General features: G+C 44.8%; 1 protein-coding gene across 1 annotated transcript in view; it reads left to right on the top strand.

Annotated features, from left to right (window-relative positions):
* The first annotated feature begins 1,476 nt into the window (after positions 1-1,476).
* The window catches only part of abcc3 (ATP binding cassette subfamily C member 3), a 48,493-nt gene continuing 35,370 nt past the window's right edge, over positions 1,477-14,599 (top strand). The window contains 1 exon segment of the mRNA NM_001113829.1: positions 1,477-1,793. Within this exon segment, the coding sequence (NP_001107301.1) occupies positions 1,749-1,793 (45 nt within the window). The 5' untranslated portion in view covers positions 1,477-1,748.

Consider the following 14,599-nt stretch of genomic DNA (forward strand, 5'->3'; position numbering starts at 1 on the left):
CAGAGAAGGAATGTTCTGGGCACACAATAAGCTGTACCCCCATACTGTACTGTCTAAGGGAAACACTATGGCACCTCCTACCCATATATATAAATACAAATATACAGAGAAGGAATGTTCTGGGCACATAATAAGCTGTACCCCCATACTGTACTGTCTAAGGGAAACACTATGGCACCTCCTACCCATATGTATAAATACAAATATACAGAGAAGGAATGTTCTGGGCACACAATAAGCTGTACCCCCATACTGTACTGTCTAAGGGAAACACTATGGCACCTCCTACCCATATATATAAATACAAATATACAGAGAAGGAATGTTCTGGGCACATAATAAGCTGTACCCCCATACTGTACTGTCTAAGGGAAACACTATGGCACCTCCTACCCATATGTATAAATACAAATATACAGAGAAGGAATGTTCTGGGCACACAATAAGCTGTACCTCCATACTGTACTGTCTAAGGGAAACACTATGGCACCTCCTACCCATATGTATAAATACAAATATACAGAGAGGGAATGTTCTGGGCACACAATAAGCTGTACCCCCATACTGTACTGTCTAAGGGAAACACTATGGCACCTCCTACCCATATGCATAAATACAAATATACAGAGAAGGAATGTTCTGGGCACAAAAGTACCCTCATACTGTACTGTCTACCTATTTAAATGAAACACACACACAATATAAAGGGGTGCCAGTGGAAGGCAGCAGAGTTTTATTGTGGCATCAACAGATTTTGTGCCAACTGTTGCAAGACATTATCCTTAGATTAAAAAGTTGCAAAGACGATTGGTTGTTGAGCATGTTGAAAGCTGCAGGTAAGTAGGAATACCTGGTTCCATGTTGCATTAGTACAGACACAGTAAGTAGCACCGAAAAAAACCCCAAAACATTTCCATTGTGCTGTCACTGCCCATATTAATACCTTAAATCGACTCCCTTAAGGATCTTTGAAGAAAAACCGGTTTTTATAATTGAGGTTGCCTCTTTTTTTTATTCATTTGGGCGCATCTGTCGTGACAGGTAGAACCAACGTATCTGGCCAATCATCTCCGATTGCTCTTTAAACACTGATGCAACCTGCTTTATCAGAGAAGCCATCTGCCGCCTGCCTCGGAGGCGACTTATTCGACCCATCTGTCGGACGGATGCTGTAAGCCCTTTCCACGACAAGTTTTATTCCGTCCGTTCAAGAGAAAGCAAAGGGTTGGGTCGCTTTAAACAGAAAAAAAAGGAAGGGATTTTAGAAAGCTTCTCATTTCCTTGGCTGTGTGTGTGTGTGTGTGTGTGTGTGTGTGTGAGTGTGTGAGTGTGTGTGTGTGTGTACACAGGGTGGAGAATTGCTGAGGTCACAAGGGGGAAGGAGGGGCCCCTCTCCCTCACAACTAAATTCCGACTGCTGCTATTACACTTCAAGCTGCTGATTTTGTGCAAACCAGGAAATAGCAACAAAACGCACCAGCCTCTCCCCCCGGTCATGTTTCTGTGCCTTTAACTGATGACATTGGGACTCGCCCCGCAGCACCCTGCTTTTGTAGTAGTCACAATGACCTGCGAAATCCACCCACTACCTTAAAGAGCGCCGGAACAGAACCGACTCCCGGCACACTTCCATCAGTACTGGGAGGCAGGGAGGCACCGGCTGCACGTTGCACGATTTAGCACTGACTTCATGTGTATACAGACGGGACCGGTCTGGGCAAACCTATATCTACGTTCCACCTGGAGGCATGGAGACGTTCTGTGGGTCTGGAGATCTGGGGTCCCAGTTCTGGGTAAGTCTATGCCGCACAAAAACACCCCTTGTACCAGTGCTTGTATCAGTTTTAGGCACTAGTCACATTGTATCAGTTTTCTCTATGTACCCATTAACCTTATCAGCACCCAGAGACACCCCCAAACTCCCAAATCAGGCACTGACACTTAAAAGAAAAAAGAAAAATACACATTCTGTGATTGCTATCCCAAAAGCAGCGACATCGGCGGCTGATGTTTGTAGGCGATTTGCAGTATTTACTTTATTTACACTCCTGTCTAAATACAGCAGATTCTTTCTGAAATGAAAAGGGAGTCGGAGACGCAGCGTTTTATCTTAAAGCGACCGGGATGGATGACTTTCCGCATGACTGGAAGTGGAAGTTTTCCTTTATTGATGATAAACATGGCAGAAGTCATAGATAGAAAGTGTGCAGAAAGCTTTCCTCTACTGGAGCTTGATCAGGCTATGAGTCTTCTTTCAACCTCAGCTACTGAGTAAAGCTGGCCATTCACTTGTAGATTTTTAAGGGTAAAGACGCACGGAACTACTTAGTAGCAGCTACTTTGTCACAGCTACTAAACCCAGAAAATCCCCTGCCATAGACAGTACTGAGAGTTGCCTCTGCTAAAACACATATAGAGACAATTATCAGTAAATGATCAGCATTGTCTATCCTAGTAGCCACAACAAGTAGCTGCTACTAGTAGCTTCATGTGTCTTCACCCTAAAGGTGGCCATACACGCACCGATATTATCGTACGAAACCTCGTTTCGTACGATAATCGGTGCGTGTATGGCATGTCGGCGAGTCGACCGATATCGCAGGAAGCTGCCGATATCGGACGACTCGCCGATCGGACAAGTTTGAAAATTTTGATCGGGCGCCATAGAAGGCGCCTGACCAAAATTCTCCCTTCAGAGCTGAATCGGCAGAAGGAGGTAGAAATCCTATTGTTTCTACCTCCTTACCTGCCGATTCAGCCCTGAATGGTGTGTGGCGGATCTTACGATGTTTCGTGCGACCGATGGTCGTACGAAACATCGCCGGATCGCCACGTGTATGGCCACCTTTAGGGTAAAGTAAATTAAAATTGTTAAGTGTATGGCCAGCTTAATTCACAATCAGGGAGTGTAGAGCGTAATACATAAAAACTCATGTTCTATTGACAAGTGTACTGGTAAGTTGTAACTGTCACCCATTGATAAATATACTTTTAAAAATCCCATAGGGATGAATAGAACGGGGGTGAGTTTTTATGTATTAAGCTCTAAACCCACATTTTGATCAATCTGCCCCAAAGTGTCTCCTTTTAACGACTTTCCTAGAGTGTAGAAAATATTGTATTCGGGTATTTGTTTTGGAACCTTAACTATTTTGGCTGAATGCATCATCCATCATTTTTGGATGTAACACAATTTTGAATTCCATTTGAAATATTCAGGGTCGGACTGGGGGGTGTAGGGCCCACCGGGGCTGCCGCTGCAGGGGCCCCGCACCCCCCCAAGGGACCCCCGCCGTAGTCCCCTCCCCGAGCGTGCATACTTAGGAGCGTCAGGAGAGGGGGATCTGTGGGTCTCAGAGCTCCTAGCAGGGATTGGTTCCAGGCTGGCGGGGCCCACCAGGTTTTTTCCTGGTGTCCCCCAGGCCCAGTCTGGAAATATTTGCTTGGACCCAAGCCCGAATTCTAATATTGCTGCCGAAACCCAAAACAAATACTGAACCGGGAGAATCCCTTTCGTCAGGGCTGTCTAATGGGCTCTCTACAGGATTTTTATGGCCCCCAGTCTGCTCAAGGACTCCATAAGATTCACTGCCATCATCATGTTAATATAACCCGGCCTTCAAACATGCTGTATGGGAAATTATCCGGCCACTACATGTAATAGGCTGGACAGCTGCCTGCCATCATACTGAACAGAGAAGGATAAATAGATAATCACTGGTGTAGTGACATGGGGCAGGCCCAGAAGGTACAGAGACTGGCTGTAAAGCCCAAGGCCTGTCCTGGTCCAATGAGTGGGGGGGGGGGGGCAGTGGGAAGGAGGCCATACATGAGCAAATTTCAGCTATAGATTCAGGTATTTCAGTTTGGCCGCTTATCTGCCCGTGTATAGGCACCCCGACAGGTCTCCCCCATCGATATCTGGCATAAAATTGGTCAGATCTTGATTGGGCAGGTTTGATTTCCGGTCAGTTACAGTCCTCGGTCAGGTAGGCATAGCAGGAGAAGATATGCTCATTTAGCGACCTTTCCAAACAAGTGGACCTTACCGTATAAGTCCATACAAGCAGCACTGTATTTAATAACCCAATGGGGACAGGACAGGGTTGGACTGGGTGGTGCAGGGCCCACTGGGGCTACTGCCCCTAATGGGCCCCCCAGTGGCCTTCACACATGCAGGGGCCCCCACCACCCATGCGACCCCCTCCCCTGAGTGCACAAATTAAACTTACCTTCTGCCCGACAGGGAGAGGAAGGCCGGCGGCTCCGGGGAGCGCCCTGTGGGGATTGGGTTGGGGCCCACCAAGGGAGGGGAGGCCAAGTCCAACCCTGGACGAGGAGAAATTCCCAGCGTACCTAGACCCCAGTGTTCTGATGTGAGAAAGTTAAAATTGTGCTGCCCTAGGCCCAGGCCTGCATACAAGGCACACTCTATGCGCTCTAAGTGACCGTTATATAATGTTATAGTAATGCAGAGAGAGCGTTACTGTGGGACCTCTCATTGCATCACTCCCTGTGTATATTTTGCACACATATCTTTCTCTAGAAAAATGTTGCACAATAAAATTTGCGCTGACATTTGAGTTGTACTCCGCCGGCTATAAGACAAGGCCATGTGTACTTGCCGCACCTTCCTCTCGCCCGCCTCTTTTCGCCTGGTTTGGTATGAAAAAGATCTAAAGTTTTTTCATGTTAGAAATCCATGGGAAATGAGAAAAAGGGCCCTTTTCACAATTCACAAAGGGTATCTTATAGTTTTATGGATTTGTTGCAATGCCGACAAATTTTATAAAGTGCCGTATACACAGTAAACACCTCCTAACGTCCCTGCACCTCGAAGTCCTGCTCTATACCAAACCCTCACAACAGGTTAATTACAGTGAGCACACACTATCTGTTAACTGTTAGGGGTTAATTGGCATTTGAATACCAGTTGCTATGCACAAAACTCACAGGCAGGATAGTTATAGTTCTATACATACACAATGACCCAACTGCTTAAGGCGAATCTTCAGACAGGCTGGGATTAGAGCACATAGACAACACTTATTACATTTTATATTTAATATTCCCAAAAAGTGGTCAGTTTGTAGATATTACAATAGAGAAAATGGTGTTAAGTATCAAAAGGACATACAGTTACAGTACATACAGTTACAAAATAAAAACAACATAGAAAGCCCTATACGTTACCAAGTTGTCTGTGTCCCTTGAGCTAAAGGTGAATATTGACCAGGCTCCCCACAGTATTGGAACCTCTACAGCACAACATGAGGCTGAAGACACACAGAGCTACTAGTAGCAGCTACTTGTCATGCCTATAATAATAGACAATGCTAATCATTTAGTGATAACTGTCTCTCTGTGTGTTTAGCAGAGGCAATTCTCAGTATTGTCTATGGTGGGGGATTTTCTGGTGTTTAGTAGCTGTGAGAGTAGCTGCTACTAAGTAGCTCTGTGTGTCTTCACCCTAGGGTTTTGGCTGAGTAATTGTACAGAATACAGATAAGTCTGTGGGAAACAGACTGGATTAGCATCCAGGTGTGAGATCTGTGTTTAAATCGTATCTGGGTTTCACACAAAAATACAACGACGGATGCCTACATTTACACTGTGGCCAAGCACAATTGGGCAGCAATACTGTTAACCCTTTACAAAACTGCGCTGGCACGACAGTACTTGACCATATTGCATGCCTTACCAGATATATAATGTGGGTATTAAAGGAAAGGATATTCTTTATTCGGCTCCCCGCTACTAAGCAGAGGTTAAACATTACACAGACACCACAGACTACAGACGGTGAGAGTGGGTGCCTGTGGTTTGGGAGATGGGTGCCCATACAATTCTGCAAGCTCGCTGTGTTAAAGGGAAGCTGAACCGTAAATGAACTTTCATAATGATGTAGGCAATTGCGTAGGCTACTAACGATGTCATTAATAAGAAAGAAATATACCAGGGATCGCTAATGCCCGTAATACACAGAGAAATCCAATTTGCTGCTGCGTGGGGCTTAAATGGCTGCATTGTGCCCAAACGTCACTCTACAGGCAAATATCCACTTAAAGGGGACCTGCCTCCCAGACATAAACAGCAGAATAACAAAAGAAACCCACTTTATTTTATAAATACATCCATATTAGTTGCAATCGTCAGCTTCCAATCATATATTGCCTGACCCACCTTTATTCCTCAGGCAAAGAGGTGGGGCTTTCACTTTCCATTCAGCACTTCCTAAAGGTCACTTAGTTCCCTGAAACATCTGCCCCAGGTGGTTATGGTTAATTACCCCTTTATTAGTTTCAGCTACACCAAAAATAATGTCATTTTTCTGTAACTTTTGTATAAAACTTTGGTTCAAAAAATTCATTTGCCTCGTTTGATCCCTTTCATGTTTCTCAGTGGGCGCTCAGTAACCCGAGCGGCACCCAAATTGCTACACACTGGTACATCCATTGGTGCCAGCGGCACCCCCGACTCATGTATCCGAGTGTAATGGCAGGACAGACTTTAGGGAGGAGGAGCTAGAGCTGCTGATGGATCAAACTGTATTCAGTGGCTGTGCATACTGAGATGCTAATGGCAAAATAGAAGAGGAGGAAAGAAAACATTACTTTTTAAAACGTAAATTGGTATAAAACAATAGAAAGCATTTGGGGGTTACTATATGAAAATAACGAGAGACAAAATGGTTGAGCCCCCCCCCCCAGCCTGGCTGTTAGTAACATAAGCAGGGGCACATGATGGATCACAAGTTGCTTTGGCCTTAGGGTATCAAACCTTCCTCCTCCCAGTGGTTTCCCAGTATAGCCCCCATTGCCTCTACCTGAATGCTGCCTGGCTGAGCAGTAACATAATGCCCTACACATGTTTCACATTCCTGCCTTTTATTATCTTAATCTTGGTCAGTGACCCCGGAAACCGGAATGCCAATAGATGCAGGGTGGATACTATTAGCATCATTACTATTGTTTGTTATCTAACCGCCATTCTTATATTCATTCTTCATGCTGCCATTCACGCCCAGGCCTGCTTTGCTACTGGCTAGTAGCGGAGGGATAATGCCACACAGGGTGTTTTGTCCCATAAAGGGACAAACAGGGGGCTGCAATAGTTTAAATACCCCATGTGACATTACCCTTTCGCACGTGGGGATTTTGAGCATTTTGGGTGCTGCCCTGTGGGTGAATGAGGGAGCAAACGTTCTCTATATCCCTAAATCATTCTGTAGTTAAATAGCTACAGGCAGTGTCAGATTGGGTGCCAGGGGCCCCCCACCCCAGTCCCAAGCTCCTGATACACTGAGCCCCATGCACCGAGTACTGCCCTGCTCCCGCAGTTCCAGACACCAGATGGTGGGAGCACAGGTGTATGGGTGGGGAGAGTGGGAGGAGCAAGTCGGTGGGGGGGTCGCAGGTGGGTAGTGGGAGGAGCAGGCTGGGCTGGCAAGGGCTGCACTAGGGCTGGGCCCACTGGGTATTTTCCCAGTCTCTCTCTGACCCAGTCCGACCCTGGCTACAGGTTTCTCTTGGTTGAACAAATTGCCTTACTGTCTAAAATTCAGATATATTATTGCGGTTTGGAGTGATTTCTTAAGAACTAGAAAAACAGAACTTCTGCAAAAACTATATATATATCTGTCTGACAAAGCAAACTCTTATCAGACAGTGACATCTGTCTAGAAATCTGATAAATCTGAATGTTAATTGCATGTGAACAGGCAGAGAATCAGCCCCTAGGGCAGTAGACTTTAGGTTTATAGCAGTAAGCATTGTAAGCAGCAGTCCTGCCCTGCTTTATGGCTGAGATTCTAGCTATCTGTATAACAGAGCATTCTGTCACAGTGGCACAGATCCTATCTGATCCCCCCATTGTAAGCAGCAGTCCTGCCCTGCTTTATGGCTGAGATTCTAGCTATCTGTATAACAGAGCATTCTGTCACAGTGGCACAGATCCTATCTGATCCCCCCATTGTAAGCAGCAGTCCTGCCCTGCTTTATGGCTGAGATTCTAGCTATCTGTATAACAGAGCATTCTGTCACAGTGGCACAGATCCTATCTGATCCCCCCATTGTAAGCAGCAGTCCTGCCCTGCTTTATGGCTGAGATTCTAGCTATCTGTATAACAGAGCATTCTGTCACAGTGGCACAGATCCTATCTGATCCCCCCATTGTAAGCAGCAGTCCTGCCCTGCTTTATGGCTGAGATTCTAGCTATCTGTATAACAGAGCATTCTGTCACAGTGGCACAGATCCTATCTGATCCCCCCATTGTAAGCAGCAGTCCTGCCCTGCTTTATGGCTGAGATTCTAGCTATCTGTATAACAGAGCATTCTGTCACAGTGGCACAGATCCTATCTGATCCCCCCATTGTAAGCAGCAGTCCTGCCCTGCTTTATGGCTGAGATTCTAGCTATCTGTATAACAGAGCATTCTGTCACAGTGGCACAGATCCTATCTGATCCCCCCATTGTAAGCAGCAGTCCTGCCCTGCTTTATGGCTGAGATTCTAGCTATCTGTATAACAGAGCATTCTGTCACAGTGGCACAGATCCTATCTGATCCCCCCATTGTAAGCAGCAGTCCTGCCCTGCTTTATGGCTGAGATTCTAGCTATCTGTATAACAGAGCATTCTGTCACAGTGACACAGATCCTATCTGATCCCCCCATTGTAAGCAGCAGTCCTGCCCTGCTTTATGGCTGAGATTCTAGCTATCTGTATAACAGAGCATTCTGTCACAGTGGCACAGATCCTATCTGTTCCCCACCATTGTAAGCAGCAGTCCTGCCCTGCTTTATGGCTGAGATTCTAGCTATCTGTATAACAGAGCATTCTGTCACAGTGGCACAGATCCTATCTGATCCCCCCATTGTAAGCAGCAGTCCTGCCCTGCTTTATGGCTGAGATTCTAGCTATCTGTATAACAGAGCATTCTGTCACAGTGGCACAGATCCTATCTGTTCCCCACCATTGTAAGCAGCAGTCCTGCCCTGCTTTATGGCTGATATTCTAGCTATCTGTATAACAGATCATTCTGTCACAGTGGCACAGATCCTATCTGATCCCCCCATTGTAAGCAGCAATATGGAAGCCTAGTGTATATTATGGTTACATAAGTGTTTCCATATTGTCTAGGTACCCTATGTCATTAAGATGATCTTTTTTGATTATGTTGCCTGTGAAACATTTCACATGCCAAAGCAAGCAATATGGCAACTCCAGCGTGTATATATAAAAGCAAACATGAGTGCATGATTTCATCCTCAGCTCGCTTATTAATCAGTATTCAGCATCCTCAGCCAACCCCGGCATGGGCAGAAGGAATTCAGAGACTGAGAGACTGTCAGGAGATCCATGTTTTAATTAAAAATGATCCACACAGAGTTCCTTTACACATTTCTCTCCCCCCCACAAACCAAATGGTCCGTGCTGCTGAGAGTTACCGATCCCTCCCCAGAGGATTCTGGGAAGCCAGCCATGTTTTCCGCTTAAAGCAAGGGTCAGAGTGGCATCTGATATGGAGGCTAGAGGGAGAGGCTGGCACCGCTTACATAAATCTGCACAACAGTTTTCATTGTGAGTGAAACAAAAATCCTCTAGTAAATGGGTTTTATATGGAGCCAGTAATTCCCTGCGTATCCCCCAGCAGCAACTCGGCTTATAGCTGGAAACAGAACCGCGAACATTCTGCCAAAACCGTACAACTCTAATCTATCTTTAAGTGTAAAATGAGCTTCATTTGTTATAGGAGCTGATGCTACAGGGCTGTGCCATGATTTTATAAATATAGTTTATGTTGGGCGGGTCGCTAAGCTCTGTGCTTGGAGAAGATGGGCAGTGCCAGGCCGACAGAGCCAACTTATCCCCATTGCCCAACCTGCCTTGCACAACATGGCCTCCACCCTACTCTATATACAGGTTTGGTGCCCCAGAAGAGGTACGTGCCCAGCACTTTCTACCATTACAGCCTAGGTACGTGCCTCTTCTGCCTACCCCTGGTCTCAGCCCTGTGGGGAGCTACTAGGGGCCGACGGAGCCAACTTATCCCCATTGCCCAACCTGCCTTGCACAACATGGCCTCCACCCAACTCTATATACATGTTTGGTGCCCCAGAAGAGGTACGTGCTCAGCACTTTCTACCATTACAGCCTAGGTAAGTGCCCCTTCTACCTCCCCCTGGTCTCAGCTACTGGGGGCATCCCCAGAGGCACAGATCTCATCCTTGGGCACGGGTTGGTACAGAACCCCCAAAACTTGATTTGTAGCATTTGTAGCCTATTTATTTGTTGAGCTGTAGATCTGCCTTAATGAACTCCTGGATGTTTCTATGCACTGTTCTTCAGAACCTTTTGTGATATAGGGGGCCTTATAAATATACAACTATATATATGGATATCTATTATGTTTATTACAATAATTATCATCATCAATTTTGCCATTTGCAAGAATCCAAATTGAGGTGAGGGGAGGCAGAGACATGTGCGGGCAGGTGTGGTTATTACTGTGTATAAAGGTGACTGCTAATGATCCGTTCAGGTTCCATTGCTGGAATCCAACAGGTGGCCAAGCCCTAACTGAAATAGATCAGGCACTGTGGGTAAACATGGCTGCAGGGAAGGGCCAACTTGTTACCAGGGGCCCCTACCCTGTAACATAGGATGGATTTAAATTCCTGCTTTTGTTGCATGTAAGCCCTTACTTATCTATATAGACAGGGCCCCCAGCTGATTAAAATAATAGTTCCTCCTATTTCTGGTACAGGTATAGGACCAGTTATCCAGAATGCTCAGGACCAAGGGTATTTTGGATAAGGGGTCTTTCCGTAATTTGAATCTCCATACCTTAAGTCTGCTAAAAAATCATTAAACCTTAATTAAACCCAACTGGATTGTTTTGTATCCAATAAGGATTATTTATATCTTAGTTGGGATCAATTACAAGGTACTATTTTATTACTACAGAGAAAAAGGTAATCAGTTTTTAAAATTATGAATTATTTGATTAAAATGGAGTCTATGGGAGACCGGCCTTCTGTAATTCGGAGCTTTCTGGATAACAGGTTTCCAGATAAGGGATTCCATACCTATATATGCATAGTTCAGTAATGATTATTATTATTATTCTACAACTTGCAGTACCACTTTCCACCAGCTGCCAGTGCCTTCCATAGGAAGCAAGAGAATAGCGCCACCCCCTGTGGATTGCAGCAGACATCGAATTCATTGGCAGCACGGCATGCAGGGTTAAAGGGGCACAATGCCAATGCTATTTCCATTCATTGTGGCTTTAAGTATCCCTGCAGGAAACATCCATCAGGGTAATGGGCAGATTCGCTATCGATCTGGGGAATCCAGAGGGAGTCTCAGCGGTTTTATTTGTCTAACGAGTTATTAACGCTTTCCTGACTGCCGGGAATGAATCTCTTGTAATTACCCTTGGGGGAGGGGGGTTCCCCAGTACTATGGTCTCCGGGCTGCCCACTTGGATCCATGGGGCAGCATGTAGCCTTATCCTGCTGGCAGATCCGGATTTTTTCCCCTCCTCCCATAGAGGTTACGTTGTGTTAGGAGCCAGAATTCTAGGAATAAAGTCTGGTCCAATAGACCCGGCTGGTATCATGGTTCTGCCTGCAGGAAACTCATTGGCAGATGTTTGTTATCTTGTCCTGTGCTAGAGAAATATGGGTAAAAATAGCCCAAGTGCCTCGTCCAATCAGGGCTGGGCAGGGCTGTTATGGGTTTTTATATATATAAATAATATAATATATACCCTGCACTGGGGCGGATGTTCTGTCCCCTCATGCAGTGGATTATATGGATATATATATGCATAGCTATATTATAAATATGTATTTGGTTCCCCCTGCTCATCCTACTTTCTGCTCTATTTAATCCCACACACGCTCCCCCTTCTCCTCGTTTCTGCTTCACCCCCATGTCTTAAAGGGAAATCTTGATTCTAAGCAACATTTACCAGTATACATTTATTACACATTGCTGATATTTTGAAAGGAAAACTAAATGGTAATGATTATATTGTGGGTTTCTGTATGAGCCTAAAGCGCCCATAACCCATGGCAGTATAAATAATGTGCCCCATAAGATGCCCCCAGTAACTCCCACCTTCTTCTTTGCTGACTCCCCCTTCCCCTCAGCTTCATTCTGCTCGGCATTTAACCACATTTCCTTTTGCCTCCCCTCTGCTTCCTTTGGTTCTTCTTCTGTCTCTAAAGAGAGCATCACTTGCCCCAACCTCTCTCCCTTCTGCTCTTCTCCATCTTTGTACTTTACTCTCTCTCTCATTCTATACCTCTTGATTATTTTCTTTAGTTCTCTTCCATTCCCTTTCATTCCTCCCATGTGCCCCTCTCGCTCCTTTTCTTCTCCATTTCTTACCCCTTTTATTTCTATTTACCTCTCCCCCAACAGCACCCCATCCCACGCCATTATCCCTCCAATACATTCTGTTCATGCTCCATTGTTAAACTGCCACCAGCTTCCCAGGAGAAGTCTACCCTTAACCCTTTAAAAGACAAGTCAACCCCAAAAATAAGTTTTTGCCTAATGAAATAAACTATTATTCTAAGCACCTTTCCATTATGAATTGTCAGTGCTTTCAAAGTTATGTGTAAATGTAAATGCTACAGAAAGCAGCATTTGCTGAACTCCTGGTTGTTACTTTTTAAACAATGTTGCAAAGGTTGGTCTCCTCCGGCGAGTCAGGTCTGTCAGGCTGCTGCCTTGTGTTACATTGTTTCAGTCAGAGCCCCCAGGGCAGGGAATAGAAAAGGACCGGCAGACACTACTTCTAATAGCAATTATACATACAAATACGTCAATAATGTATATTGCAAAGTTGCATACAATGTTGTTTTCTTTTATTAGGCAAATAATTATATTCTGGGTTGACCTGAAGGATTCTGGTCGTTTTACTGTACAGTATATATATATATATAATTTTTCTTTTCATCCTTAAAATTGCTCCGTATCTTTCCCATCTGTGTTTTAGGTTCTGTACAATGGTGTAATAACATGGGGGGGGGGGGGGGTAGCAACCCCTATGAACATTGGAGTCTGGGGGACATGGGGCCGGTCAGTCGGGCAGTTGAGGCTCCAGAGATACATAGGCACTGCCACACCTGCAGGAAGGCTGTTCCCCAATATGCTAAACCCTCATACTGTACTGTGGGTACATTGTAACCTCCAGCCGTGCCATCTATTTATCTTTCTACCCTATTAATAAATGGGTGTCCTAAAGGGACCCCCGATTTTCCGCTTGATTTATATATCCTGTGTTTACAGGAAGCTGTTAGATACAGATTGGGATCTCATAAAATAAGACGAAATGTTATGCTTAACTGGGCTTTTTATATAAATACTGTTATCACTAAATATATCCATCTGATACACAGGTTTATGGGTAATGATACTTAAAAAAGAGGTCTCCCAAATGAATCTGATTACTTATTACTTATTTTATTCTCATTCCATTCCATGATATACTTACATAAATAGAGCAGAGGCATATATTGTATTGTATGGCACTGACAACGTTTTGTCAACCAGGGTCGGACTGGGCCACCGGGACACTGGGAAAAATCCCAGTGGCCCAGACCCGACCCTTGCCGGCGCTCCCTCTGCCCGACTGTTCCTCCCCTGACGTGGGGGGGTGGGGGACCCTGCGGGGGGGATTAGGAGGGCCCCTGTGGGGGGGGGTTAGGGGACACGGCTGGCGGGGGCACCTGCAGGGCCCATGGAGCACCCCCCAGTCCGACCCTGTTGTCAACAAATATTTTTGTTTCTGTAATGTTGCCTTTATTAGTCTGGATTGAATTTATAAAACAATAAAACAAATACAGGTATGGGATCCCTTATCTGGAAACCCGTTATCCAGAAAGCTCGGACTCCATTTTAATCAAATAATTCAGAATTTTAAAACTGATTCCCCTTTTATCTGTAGTAATAAAACAGTACCTGTACTTGATCCCAACTAAGAAATAATTACCCCTTATTGTGGCAGAACAGCCCTATTGGGTTTATTTCATGGTTAAATGATTCCCTTTTCTCTGTAATAATAAAACAGTACCTGTACTTGATCCCAACTAAGATATAATTACCCCTTATTGGGGCAGAACAGCCCTATTGGGTTTATTTAATGGTTAAATGATTCCCTTTTCTCTGTAATAATAAAACAGTACCTGTACTTGATCCCAACTAAGATATAATTACCCTTATTGGGGGCAGAACAGCCCTATTGGGTTTATTTAATGGTTAAATGATTCCCTTTTCTCTGTAATAATAAAACAGTACCTGTATTTGATCCCAACTAAGATATAATTACCCCTTATTGGGGGCAGAACAGCCCTATTGGGTTTATTTAATGGTTAAATGATTCCCTTTTCTCTGTAATAATAAAACAGTACCTGTATTTGATCCCAACTAAGATATAATTTACCCCTTATTGGGGCAGAACAGCCCTATTGGGTTTATTTAATGGTTAAATGATTCCCTTTTCTCTGTAATAATAAAACAGTACCTGTACTTGATCCCAACTAAGATATAATTACCCCTTATTGGGGGCAGAACAGCCCTATTG

The sequence above is a fragment of the Xenopus tropicalis genome, chromosome 10, assembly GCF_000004195.4.
Source record: "Xenopus tropicalis strain Nigerian chromosome 10, UCB_Xtro_10.0, whole genome shotgun sequence".
NCBI lineage: Eukaryota > Metazoa > Chordata > Amphibia > Anura > Pipidae > Xenopus > Xenopus tropicalis.